General features: G+C 42.7%; 1 protein-coding gene across 2 annotated transcripts in view; it reads right to left on the bottom strand.

Moving 5' to 3' along the window:
* The window catches only part of tatdn1 (TatD DNase domain containing 1), a 61,894-nt gene extending 52,731 nt beyond the window's left edge, over positions 1 to 9,163 (bottom strand). Inside the window, exons 1-3 of one of the 2 annotated variants that reach the window (XM_072570423.1) lie at positions 9,034 to 9,163; positions 4,782 to 4,847; positions 1,937 to 1,986 (exon numbers count right to left, since the gene is read on the bottom strand). In XM_072570423.1, coding sequence (XP_072426524.1) covers positions 1,937 to 1,986; positions 4,782 to 4,847; positions 9,034 to 9,076 — 159 coding nt within the window. In that variant the 5' untranslated portion in view covers positions 9,077 to 9,163. The remainder of the gene's footprint in view (positions 1 to 1,936; positions 1,987 to 4,781; positions 4,848 to 9,033) is intronic. The other variant, XM_072570424.1, reaches the window with a different exon arrangement.
* Positions 9,164 to 13,815: the final 4,652 nt, after the last annotated feature.

The following is a 13,815-nucleotide window of genomic DNA, read 5'->3' as shown; positions in this document are numbered from 1 at the left end:
CATTTACAGAAGGTATATGTTAAAAATTAAAATAGGTTTTTAGCAAATGCTGATACTTAGATTAGAATAGAATATAGAATCCTAGCTCACATTTTCATGGCAGACATAGTTCCACAGGACAAAAACCTTGACACTTAAACTACATTCAGGCCGGCATGGTGACTCAGTGGTTAGTACTGCTACTCACAGCACCAGGGTCCCAGGTTCAATTCCAGCCTTGGGCAACTGTCTGTGAGGAGTTTGCACATTCTCCCCGTGTTTGCGTGGGTTCCCTCTGGGTGCTCCGGTTTCCTCCCACAATCCAAAGATGTGCAGGTCAGGTGAATTGGCCGTGCTAAATTGCCCAGTGTCAGAGGGAAATGGGTCTGAGTGGGTTACTCTTCGAAGGGTCGGTGTGGACTAGTTGGGCTGAAGGGCCTGTTTCCACACTGTAGGGAATCTAATCTAATCCACATTTCTATCTCAGCAGCCACAATTCAGTCTGGATAGGCCATTGACTATTCATTTCTAGAAATCCTTTTGCCATATTTAGAAATAAAGTAGACCATTTCAGCTGTCAACCTAGCCTGCCATTCAATATGACCATGGCTTATCTTCTAATTTAATATCTTTTTCCCATGGTATCCCCATATCCCCCCTAATATCAATGGTATTTAGAAACCTGTCAGTCAATCTCTAATTTAAGCATAACTAAGGTTCTAAAGCTGTCTAAGGTAGAGAATTCCAAAGATACAGGACATGGAGTTAAAAAAAATCCTCACCTAAGTCCCTAATGACTTCCCAATTACAAAATTGTGTTCCTGGTTCCAAACTCCCCAAGCATAATCCTGCCTATTTCTAAGTATTTTCTAAGTTCCGATAAGATTACCTCACACTCTTTGAACTCCACAGGATACAAGCCCGCTTTCCCCAAATTCTCTTCATAGGACAGCCCCGACAACTAGGGGAAAAAGTCTGGAGAAACTTTGTTGTATTTGTTGCAAACCTTGTGGGCAGCACGGTGGCACAGTGGTTAGCACTGCTGCCTCACAGCGCCAGAGACCCAGGTTCAATTCCCGCCTCAGGCGACTGACTGTGTGGAGTTTGCACGTTCTCCCAGTGTCTGCGTGGGTTTTCTCCGGGTGCTCCGGTTTCCTCCCACAGTCCAAAGATGTGCAGGTCAGGTGAATTGGCCATGCTAAATTGCCCGTAGTGTTCGGTAAGGGGTAGATGTAGGGGTATGGGTGGGTTACGCTTCGGCAGGGCGGTGTGGACTTGTTGGGCCGAAGGGCCTGTTTCCACACTATAAGTAATCTAATCTTCCCTCTATGGCAATAATATCTTTTAAAGGTATGGGATTCTAGGTGTGGTCTAACCAAGAAATATAACTGAAACTATACTTTGAAATTCCTGCACACAAATCCTCTTGCTATAAAAGCTAACATACCAATATCCTTCCGAAGTGCTTGCTACACCACATCTGCCTTCTTGCTTTCAGTGCATTATTGGCAGGGACACCCAACTTCCCCACCCATCTAAATTTTCTAACTTTTTACTATTTAAGAAATACTCCACCTATCTGGTCTACCTCAGTGCACAATCTCACATTTTTACACTGTATAATCCATCTGCCACATTCTTGTCCATTAAGCTTACACAAATTCTCTTGAAGAGACGTCATATTTTCCATGTATCACACATTCTTCCTCAGAACGCACACTTCTCCAAAGCAATCTTCTAACGAATATTCATTTCCTTTAATTCCTCATGCTGCCTAATGCCTGGAATCTCTAAATTTGGGAGATCAGGTAAATTTCAGAATTTCTACAGGCTTCAGTTTAATTATACTGAGTGATCCGGTAAATCAATTTTAATCTCTCAATATTCAAATTATATTCAAGTGGAATTCAAAATCAATATTTTGGAAACTCTTGACAGAAAAGAGAATTTTGTTTACCTTTTGAACTCCAGTTTTGACAGCTCTCTGTATTACATCCAAAAAATCATCTGTAAGAGTGCACAAACAGATTCTGTGTCCTATAACTTCTCATTCAAGAAAAGATATCAGGAGCTTTGATTGTCCAAGGTCCTGGTAATTAAATAATGTTTTGAATGCTGGAGATAATTGAATTTAGAATTGTGGTAGTAAGCAAAGGCCTTATTATTTCTCAAGATACTGGAAGTTCATGTTGCTAGTAAGCTGGATTTTTGGCCACACAGCAATTACAGATTAAGTTTGCAATTTTGTTTTTTGTTAAGAGGTGTGTTGCATTTCTAGACGTGACCAGTATAAGAAGGGTGGATTGCACCTGAATTGGAAGGGGACTAATACACTGGCAGAGAGATTTGCTCGAGCTGCTTGGGAGGATTTAAACTAGTAAGGTTGGCGGACTGGGTAGGAGAGTTGGGACCCAGGGAGATAATGAGGAATGAGCTAAGTCTGAGACTGGTACAGTTGGGAAAAGGAGCAAATCCTATAGTCAGGGCAGGCAGGAACAAAGCAGAGACCAAGGGAGAACTGGCAAATTAAACTGCATTTATTTCTGGGCAAGAGGCCAAACAGGGAAGGCAGATTAACTCAGGGCATGGTTAGGAACATGGGTCTGAGTTATCATAGCAATTACAGAAACGTGGCTCAGGGATGGACAGGACTGGCAGCTTAATGTTCCAGGATACAAATGTGAGAGGAAAGATAGAAAGGGGGAGTGGTATTTTGATATGGTACAATACTACGCTGTACTTAGGAAGCATATTCCTGAGAATACGTCCAGGGAAGTTATTTGGGTGGAACTGAGAAATAAGAAAAGGATGATCACCTTATTGGGATTGTACTATAGAGCCCACTCCCCCTATCCCCCCTACATGGAAGATACAGAATGAGGGGAAATAGATGGTGACATCTTGAATAATGTCCATATTAGAGGTGGTGGTGCTGGATGCCTTCAAAAGTATACCCTAGAATTCTGTGGGAAGCTAGGAAAATGATTACTTGGCCCCTTGCTGAGGTAATTGTATCATTAATAATCACAGGTGAGGTGCCAGAAGACTGGAGTTTGTCTAACGTGGTGCCTCTATGAGAAGAGTGGAAATGAAAAGCCAGGGAACTACAGACTGGTGAGCCTGACATTGGTTGTGGGCAAATTGTTGGAGGGAATCCTTAAGGATAGGATATACATGTATTTGGAAAGACAAGGATTGATTTGGGATAGTCAACAATGGCTTTGTGCATGGGTAATCATGTCTCACTAACTTGTTTGAGTTTTTTGAAATAGTAATGAAGAGGATTGACGAGGACAGAGCAGACGATGTGATCTATATGGACTTCAGTACGGCGTTCGACAGGGTTCCTCATGGTAAACTGGCTAGCAAGATTAGATCGTGTGAAATACAGGGAGAACTAGCCATTTGAATACAGAACTGGCTCAAAGGTAGAAGACAGAGGGTAGCCTTTCAGATTGGAGGCCTGTGACCACTGCTTTTCGTCATTTATGAAAATGATTTAGATGTGAACATAGGAGGCATAGTGCTGCAATTTGGAAAGGCAAATCAGGGCAGAACTTACACACTTAATGGTAAGGTCCTGGGGAGTGTGCTGAACAAAGAGACCTTGGAAGGTAGGTTCATAGTTCCTTGAAAGTGGAGTTGCATGCAGATTGGATAGTAAAGGCAGTGTCTGGTATGCTTGGGAGGTCCTGTTGCAGCTGTAGAAGACAATAGTTAGGGCACTTTTGGAATATTGTGTGCAGTTATGGTCTCCCTCCTATAGAAAGGATGTTGTGAAACTTGAAAGGATTCAGAGACGATTTACAAGATGTTGCCAGGTTTGGAGGGTTTGAGCTGCAGGGAGAAGCTGGATAAGCTGGGGCTATTTTCCCTGGAGCATCAGAGGCTGAGGGGTGATCTTATAGAGGTTTATAAACTCATGAGGGGCTTAGATAGGGTAAATAGGATCCTTTTCTGGAGGTGGAGGAGTCCACAACTAGAGGGCATAAGCTTCAGGTGAGAAGGGAAAGATTTAAAAGGTCCCTATAGGACAACCTTTTCACGCAGAGGGTGGTATGTGTATCAAATGAGCTGCCCCAGAGGAAGTGGTGGAGACTAATACAATTACAGCATTTAAGAGGCATCTGTTTGGGTATACGAATAGGAACGGTTTGGAGGGATATGGACCAAGTGCTAGCAAACAGGACTAGATTAATTTAGGATATCTGGTCGGCATGGATGAATTGGACCAAAGGGTCTGTTTCCATGCTGTACATCTTTGTGACTCTGAAGTAAAATTGAATTTACTGAAGCTATACAAAGAGTTAGGATACCCTTATTACCACTAGAGGTCACTCCATGATCATTCTTGCCAGCACATTAGAACTGATTCGTGATTTATTTTCCCCCCTGTAATGCCGCAAAAAGGCAAGTTCACAAGCAATCATATTCTAAAAAAAAAGGTGCTAGAGGTGCTAAAGTACTTAACCCATACCGTTTGAAGTGGTGACTCCTGGAGCTGTGCCAATAGCACTAAATAAATCAAATGCTAAACCACCTTACTCCATATAGCAAGTCAATAAACTAACATGAAATTGGAGCTCATTATCTCACCACAGCTATTAATGCCCATTAAAGGGATGGGAAGGTTAGTTTACTGTTTACATATAAAATTTCATGGTTCAATTATATCCAATCAAAATAACATTTCAAATATATTAGCATTCCATATACAGACATAACAACAAATTTCACAACGGTTCACATTACTGTTCTTTTAACAAAGAGTAAATTAATTGCAGTTACATGTCAAGATTTACCTTGATGTTTCCGAGAACCACGATAAATCCCACGAAACATTGGATCTGTCAAATTTATTCCAATATCTGTTTAAAAAGTATTGAAGAAACTGAAGTGCTTAATAAGAAATAAAGACAATAAAACAAACTACAGACAAGAGAAAGGATATACACAAAGGGAAAATCTGAGGGAAAATGTGGGCGGCATAGTGGCACAGTGGTTAGCACTGCTACCTCACAGCGCCAGAGACCCGGGTTCAATTCCCGCCTCAGGCGAACTGACTGTGTGGAGTTTGCACGTTCTCCCCGTGTCTGCGTGGATTTCCTCCCACAGTCCAAAGATGTGCAGGTGAGGTAAATTGGCCGTGCTAAATTGCTCGTAGTGTTAGGTAAGGGGTAAATGTAGGGGTATGGGTGGGTTGCGCTTTGGCGGGGCGGTGTGGACTTGTTAGGCTGAAGGGCCTGTTTCCACACTGTAAGTAATCTAATGTGAGAAAGGATATACACAAAGGGAAAGCCTGAGAAAATCAGAAGTTATTTTCCATTCAGAACAATAGAAAAGCTATTAGGATTAAAAAAAAGTGAGAAGTGATATTTACAGGTGCACTATGAGATCCTTAATGCATTTACAGTTACAGGTAGTTCTTCTATAACGCGCGTTTCATCAGCACAAATTGGCTCCAATGTGATTGATGAATTATGGACATTATTTGCATACGCGAACTTCCTGCTGAATGGGCATACCAGGTTTTCTATAAAGCGATTTCTATTGTGGTTTCCCATAGCACGATTTTCTATAGCATGAGGCTGCAGAGAAACACAACTGTCGCATTATAGTAGAACCACCTGTATAGTGCAGTAACAAATTTCCATGAATTGGCTATGCAACAGCATGAACCATTATAGGAATGAACTCTTGCACTTGTCAAAACCAATATTTTCTGAAGTGTCCTTCACCTTGGAATGGGAAATCTTCAAATAATGAGCCTGCAATATTAATAAACAGAGCTGGCTTCCATTTTATGAGTATCATTTGTCCATATCTGTGTTTCATCTTTATATCTGTATTTTATCTCGTAACTTGCACATTTTTTACTTAAACTTCAAAAATATTGTACTAATCTTAAATCTTGTTTAAAGCTAAATTTTGGTGCTGCTTATTTTAAAATTGGAATTAAAATCAAATCAAAAAGGAACTTAAATAAGTTTTATTAATTCCCAGGAGAAAGTGGGGACTGCAGCTGCTGGAGATCAGAGTCGAATGTGTGGTGCTGGAAAAGCACAGCAAGTCAGGCAGCATCTGAGGTGCAGGAGAATCAACATTTCAGGCATAAGCCTGATGAATTTATATATCTGGTCAGCATGGATCAGTTGGATTGAAGAGTCAGTTTCTATGCTGTACATCTGTATGATTATGGTTGAGGGTAGGATGCTGGAAGAGCACAGCAGGTCAGAAGTAGCAGTATCTGAGGATCAGAAGAATCGACATTTCCAGCAAGAGCCCTTCATCAGGAATGATGCTTGTGAGCCAAGGGGGTGGAGAGATAAATGGGAGAGAGGAAGGCTGCTGAATGCAATAGGCAGGCGGAGGTGGGGGTAATGGTGATAGGTTGGAGAGGAGGATAGAGCAGATAGATGGGAAGCTGACAGTCACTGAACAGTCACAATTAGGCCAGATCTTTATTCCAAATATGTACTGATTCAAATTCCACCATCTCTCACAGTGGAATTCAAATCTTTTTCCTCCCAGGAATTAGCATGGGTGTCTGGATGAATAGTCTAGTGACATTACCACTACGCCACTATCTTCCAATAATCACTGATCAGATGCAGGACAAGTAGAAGGTCAGGAATCTGAAAGTAAGCTCCTTAACTCAGTCATACCTCACCTCTGCATTCCCTCATCAATCAAGGGACAAAGATGGAACAGACTGTACAGACTAAGTACTTGGGGTATTTACTACAGGAATGAAGAAGACACTTAGAAAAACTGCTCCCTACAATTTTCACTTCTTACTTTATGTCCTGTAGTAGTATATGATGGATTATAATGAGGTGGGCTCTCAAAAATGGGAAGAAGAAGACAATCTTTCCAACCAAGTAGGCATGGATGGATTTGAACAAGGAAATTAACAATAGGAGTGGTCTCTCTAGCCTCCATGACAGTGGAAAGGGTGAACAGCATTACATCGTCTGCATCGAGCTGTATGCTAACTTTTCCAGTATTCTCTTGCATTGCACACCTCAAGACTTCAAATCTTTCTTCTCTCTCCAGGAACCTTCCATTTCCTTTTGAGCATCCAACATGTTACTTGACCTATTACTATCACAAACTTATGCCTCACTGTAACTTTCTATAAATGTAATTCTTCACTTTATAAAAACCAGAACAAGCATCAATATTTCTCTAATCGGAAAAAATAATGTTTGTAGCTCAGGTTGAGGTTTAGGGTGTAGATTTGCTCGCTGAGCTGTAGGTTTGATATCCAGACGTTTCATTACCTGGCTGGGTAACATCATCAGTGGTGACCTCCAAGTGAAGCGAAGCTGTTGTGTCCTGCTTTCTATTCATATGTTTGTCCTGGATGGGGTTCCTAGGGTTTATGGTGATGTCATTTTCTGTTCGTTTTATGAGGGGTTGATCGATGGTATCTAGATCTACGTGTTTGTCTGGTATGTCTTTACTTAACCTGTCCCAGTCAAAATGGTGGGTTTTTTTCCTCCATGTGTAGGGCTACGAGGGAGAGAGGGTCATGTCTTTTTGCGGCTAGCTGGTGTTCGTGTATCCTGGTGGCTAACTTTCTTCCTGTTTGTGGCAGTCCTTGCATGAAATTTTGTCGATGACATTGGTTTTGTCCATGGGTTGTATTGGGTCTTTTAAGTTTGTTAGTTTTTGTTTGAGAGTGTTGGTGGGTTTGTGTGCTACTAGGATTCCGAGGGGTCTTAGTAGTCTGGCTGTCATTTCTGAAACTTCTTTGATGTATGATAAGGTGGTTAGGGTTTCTGGCTGTGTTTGGTCTGCTTGTCGTGGTTTGTTCTTGAGGAATCGGCGGACTGTATTTTTTGAGTATCCGTTCTTCTTGAATACGTTGTATAGGTGGTTCTCCTCGGTTTTCCAAAGTTCGTCCGTGCTGCAGTGTGTGGTGGCTCATTGGAATGGTGTTCTGATAGAGCTTCGTTTGTGTGGGTTGGGATGGTTGCTGGTATAGTTAAATATTTGGACAATGTTTGTCGGTTTTCTGTATACGCAGGTTTGTAGTTCTCTGTTGCCCTTTCTTTCAACTGTGACCTCCAGGAATATGAGTTTGTTGTCGGTTTCTTCCTCCCTGGTGAACTTTATGCCTGTGGGTGTTGTTGATGTTAAATGTCTCTTCTATCTTGTTTCGTTTTGTGATGACAAAGGTGTCATCTATGTAGCAGACCCATACAAATAGAAAGCAGGAGACAACAGCTTTGCTTCACTTGGAGGTCGCCACTGATGATGTTACCTAGCCAGGTAATGAAATGTCTGGATATCAAACCGGCACACTAGAAAAAATAATCTTGACAAGATGAGACTTGGGGGCATGATTGGTGGATGGTGAAAGAGGGAATGGTTAGACCTTTGGTGATACATTGCCTCCTTTGAGAAAGAGATCTTTGCTAGCACTTACTTGCAATGAGTGCCTGAGTCAGCTGAGACATTTGTGGTTCCACCCTGCGAAAGGAACTGAAAACTCTGTGGATATGACACTGTGTTAGGTATCTCACCTCATTAAGTCTGACTCAGTCTCTACAGAATTTGCCCAGTAGAAGGGCATGAGACTGAGAAGGTAGTGAGTGACATCATTGACATTGCCATCAGTGGGAGCAGTCATGTTGCTTCTGTTCTTGCTGATCAGTGCACAAGGTTTAGGGAGCATTTAGGGAGGTGGGGTACCCGGGGGGGTGGAAGAGCTGGCGGAAGAGCGGGGGGGGGGGGGTTGAAGAGGGGGTGGAGAGCTGGGGGGGGGGGAAAGAGCTGGGGGGGGGGGGGGGAAAGAGCTGGGGGGGGGGGGGGAAAGAGCTGGGGGGGGGGGGGGGGGGAAAGAGCTGGAGGGGGGGGGGGGGGGGGGAAGCTGGGGGAGCCGGGACCACCGGAGAGTTGGGTATAGGAGGCGGGGTATGGATGGATGGGGGAGATGGGGTGTCCGGGGCGGGGGAGTTGAGGGATCAGCCCCTCTCTCTCTCGGCTCGGGGACGTTGAGGGGGGGCCCCGGCCAGCAGTCTGCTCCTCCCTCCGGTAAACACTCACCGATGAAGGTTAAGCCGCTCCCCATTCTCCGTACGGACGCCATCCGCCCCCGGAAGTGTTTCAGACCAGCTCTGACCTCTGACCCGAGGAGGGTTGAACCTGCGGCCAGAGGTCACAGTCTTTCTCGATTGTTCTGAACCCAGCGGCTCCTGCTTTACTATAAATCATCGATTAATTCTGCAAGTTTCCGATGTGGGTCAGTCTGAGTAATCCGATCACATTCAGTGTCAATCTGTTTGTACTTTTCCCTCAGGATACACTCACAAAGATAATAAACCGGGCCGGCAAATGCTGTTAATTACACCGTGACCTCGAGTAAACATCACCCAGACTTTCCCAAGGACAGGCTTTATTCCAGCGGAGATGGAGTCCTGCTCGGGGACCCAAGGAGGTGTCTGAAAATTTGGAGGTTCCGAAGGATAACCCTATCCCTGGAACCCTCCGAAAAATCTCCTTTTTAAAATCAGAAAATGCCAAAGGTTCCCATACAATTAAGAAAAATGTTTGTTCGGGAAAGGTTACCCCGAGCAGACCCTGTCGTTATCGCTCCCAGGAACCAAACCCCCTTTCACCTGATGTAAAGGCCACACTTTTTTTTTCCCCGAACCTCCTCATCCCATTGAAGCCCCCACCCTGCATTCACCTGCTTCAAACTCAAACCCCTTTTCAACCCCGAAGAGTCCGTTCCTCTTTCACCGTCTGCTGTTCACACGCTGCAGACCCAATCATTCCTTTGCCCCAGATCGGCCTCTATCGTTCCACCACCATTTCCCAGGGTGCGAACTCTCACTAGAACTGACCCCTTCTTCCCCCAGTTTAACACCTTCCCCCAAACATTCTCCAGCACTGTGCCAGACCTAATTTTTCTCCCTACCCCCTTTTTTTTTCAATTTAGAAAGGTCTGTAATATATAACTTTTAACCTTATTTCATTTGTTTCATGCTAAACTATGACTACTGTAATGTTTAACCTTTAACTTTCTTCTTTCTTTCTATGTGGTTCTTAAGTTTCTGTACTTAGGTACTTATACCTAAAATAGTAGCTTGTGTGACGACACTATACACTTTTCTCTGAACTTGGGTACATGTGACAATAAAATCAAAATCATCACCCCATCATTTATCTGGCCACCTGACACCCTAACCAGCCGAGGCCCAATTTACTTGGAGCTCTGCACCCCTACTCTCCAGGCACCATAACTTCACACAATGCTATGCACTTAATTGTTTGAAAGTAGCTGTTGTGATTCTGGATCTTTACATTTTAAAGCAGTCGACTAAATTTTAGAGCAACTTTAAATTTTATAACAGATGGAAAAACTAAGCAACTACTTTGTTATCACAGAAGAAGATACAGAAAATCTCCCAGCAAAAAATCTAAGCAACCAAGAAACTTGTGAAACTGAGGAACTGAAATAAATGTATCTTCAAAAAGAGATAATTCTTGAAAAATTATTTGGATTAGATGTTGATAATATCCTGGACCAGATGAGCTGAATCCCAGAATTTTGAAGGAAATAGTTTTGGAGACAATGAATGTATTTGCAGTTATCTTTCAGAATTTTATAGATTTTGGGAAAGTTCCTGCAGACCCGAAAGTGGCAAATGTAAGCCTGCTATTTAAGATTGGAGAAAGAGGTAGAATAGAAAACTACAGATCTGTAATTTGATGTTATTAGAGAAAATATTATAAATTATTACAAAGAATATGATAACTGGCCATTTAGAAAATAATGGTAAAATAATACAGCTAACAATAGTGGGTGGCACGGTGGCACAGAGACCCGGGTTCAATTCCCGCCTCAGGCGACTGACTGTGTGGAGTTTGCACGTTCTCCCCGTGTCTGCGTGGGTTTCCTCCGGGTGCTCCGGTTTCCTCCCACAGTCCAAAGATGTGCGGGTCAGGTGGATTGGCCATGCTAAATTGCCCGTAGTGTTAGGTAAGGGGTAGATGTAGGGGTATGGGTGGGTTGCGCTTCGGCAGGGCGGTGTGGACTTGTTGGGCCGAAGGGCCTGTTTCCACACTGTAAGTAATCTAATCTAATCTAATCTAATCTAATAGATTTATGAAAAGAAATCATATTTGACAAACCCATTGGAGTTTTTTTGAGTATATAGTTTGTAACAGAGGTCAAGGAGGTCTAGCCAATATGCTGTACAGGTATATTGGGATTATCAAAAAAGGTCTTTGATAAGATCCCACACAGGTGACAGAGTCTCTTTTGTTTGTGACCAAATGTAGAGTTGGGCCTAAAAACGCTTCTTCTCAGAACATGTCATACATAATAATATGATTGCATTCTTCTCAGTTCATTGTATATGTATTGTCATTTGGGTAGCTTTTTATTGCAGATTTTTGTTTATTGGATTCAGGTTGCAACGTCTGCTATGGTACGATTTGAAAACATGTACTTGGAATGCTCGCGCAATAGTACTTTTCAGTTTCTGTTTCAATTCAGTGTGTTTGCTCAGTGTAGGAACACCTCAAAGTGATCTCAGGCCCTTACATTTGTACTGAACATTCTTTGCGAGGACTTCCTATGTGAAATGAATCAGGAGGAAGATAGTTAATTTATCATTTGGTTTGCTCACCCTCTACCCCCTACGGCTACATTATATTTTCCTCCTATCACTGTTGCTGAATTTCTCCATTCCCCTGATGTCTGCTCTTCGATCTTGCCCTGTGCAAGATGGTTTCCTGACACAGTATGTAGACAGACAATCAAGGGACAAGGCCACATTGGCTTTGGAACTGAGTAATGAACGTGGCCAGGTATTAGATTTGGAGGAAGGGGAGCATTTTGGTGATAGTGACCACAAATTGGTTATGTTTACTTTAGTGATGGAAAGGGGTAGGTATATACTGCCGGACAAGAGTTATAGTTGGGGAAAGGCAGTTATGATGTGATGAGGCAAGATTTAGGATGCATAGAATGGGGAAGGAAACTGCAGGGGATGGGCACAATTGAAATGTGGAGCTGATTCAAGGAACAGCTACTGCATGTTCTTAATAAATGTGTGCCTGTCAGGCAGGGAGAAAGTGGTCAAGTGAGAGAGCTGTGGCTTACTGAAGTTTAATCTCTTGTCAAGAGGAAGCAGAAGGCAAATGTTACGATGAGTCATGAAGGCTCAGTTAGGGCTTTTGAGAGTTACAAGTTAGCCAGGAAACACCTAAAGAGAGAGCTGAGAAGGGCCGGGGGGGACATGAGAAATCATTGGCAGGTAGATCAAGGAAAACCCTAAGGCTTTCTATAGGTATATCAGGAATAAAAGAATGACTAGAGAATGATTAGGGCCAATCAAAGACAGTAGTGGAAAGTTGTGCTATGAGTCTGAGTAGGTAGGGGAAGCACTAAATGATTTTGTTTTTGTCAGTATTCACACTGGAAAAAGACAATGTTGTCAAGGAGAATACTGAGATTCGGGCTTTTAGACTAGACGGGATTGATGTTTGCAAAGAGGAGTTGTTAGCAATTCTGGAAAGTGTGGAAATAGATAAGGTGCCTGGGCCTGATGGGATTTATTCTAGGATTCTCTGGGAAGCCTAGGAGGAGATTGCAGAGCCTTTGGCTTTGATCTTTATGTTGTCATTGTCATCAGGAATAGTCCAGAAGACTGGGGGATAGTAAATGTTGTCCCCTTGTTTAAGAAGGGGAGTGAACAATCCTGCTAATTGTAGACCAGTGAGCCTTACTTTGGTTGTGGCTAAAGTGTTGGAAAAGGTTATAAGAGATAGGATTTAAAATTATCTAGAGAGGAATAAGTTGATAAGGGATAGTCAACATGGTTTTGTGAAGGGTAGGTCATGCCTCACAAACCTTATTGAGTTCTTTGAGATGATGACTAAACAGGTGGATGAGGGTAAAGCCGTTGATGTGGTGTATATGAATTTCAGTAAGGCCTTTGATAAATTTCCCCATGGTAGGCTATTGTATTAGTTGAGCGATGGAGTTTCGGAGCCATGAGATCTTGCTGCAGCTGTATAAATTTCTGGTGCGACCGCACTTGGAATATTGCGTACAGTTCTAGTCACTGCAATATAGGAAGGGTTGAAAGCTTTGGAAATGGTTCAGAGGAGATTTACTGGGATGTTGCATGGTATGAGGGAAGATGTTATTAGGAAAGACTGAGGGACTTGTGGCTGTTTTCATTAGAAAGAAAAAGTTTGAGAGGTGATTTAATTGAGACATACAAGATAATCAAAGTGTTAGATAAGGTGGACAGTGAGAGCCTTTTTCCTCAGATGATGATGATGAGCAAAAGGGGACATAGCTTTAACTTGAGGGGTGATAAATTTAGGACAGCTCTCAGAGGTAGTTTCTTTACTCAGAGTAGTAGGGGTGTGAACGTCACTGCCAGCAACCAGAGTCAACTCACCAACTTTAAGGGCATTGAAATGGTCTTTGGATAAACATATGGTTGAAAATGAAATAGTGTTGGAAAGGTGGACTTCAGATTGGTTCTACAGCTTGGCGCAACATCGAGGACCGAATGGCCTGTACTGCGCTGTTATGTTCTATGTTCTTCCAATGTGAGGAAGATTCTAAAGAACATGTTTGAACTGCCTCCTACCTGTCAGGGAAGATGTACTTCCAGAAACGCATTGCAGTTTGTGGGCCATTCAGGGGAATCAGTGTCTTCGTCACTCGACAGATTCAAAACAAATGTGTGGCACAATGCAAAGAGTTCAACCTTGTTTTTATTAGTCTGTCAAAGACATTTAACTTCATCAAACACTAATCCCTTTGTAAAGTCCTCCGGAGATTTGGATATTCTGTGAAAT

The sequence above is a fragment of the Chiloscyllium punctatum genome, chromosome 5, assembly GCF_047496795.1.
Source record: "Chiloscyllium punctatum isolate Juve2018m chromosome 5, sChiPun1.3, whole genome shotgun sequence".
NCBI lineage: Eukaryota > Metazoa > Chordata > Chondrichthyes > Orectolobiformes > Hemiscylliidae > Chiloscyllium > Chiloscyllium punctatum.
Note: the sequence above shows the minus strand (reverse complement) of the source record. Positions and strands in the feature narration are given on the sequence as shown.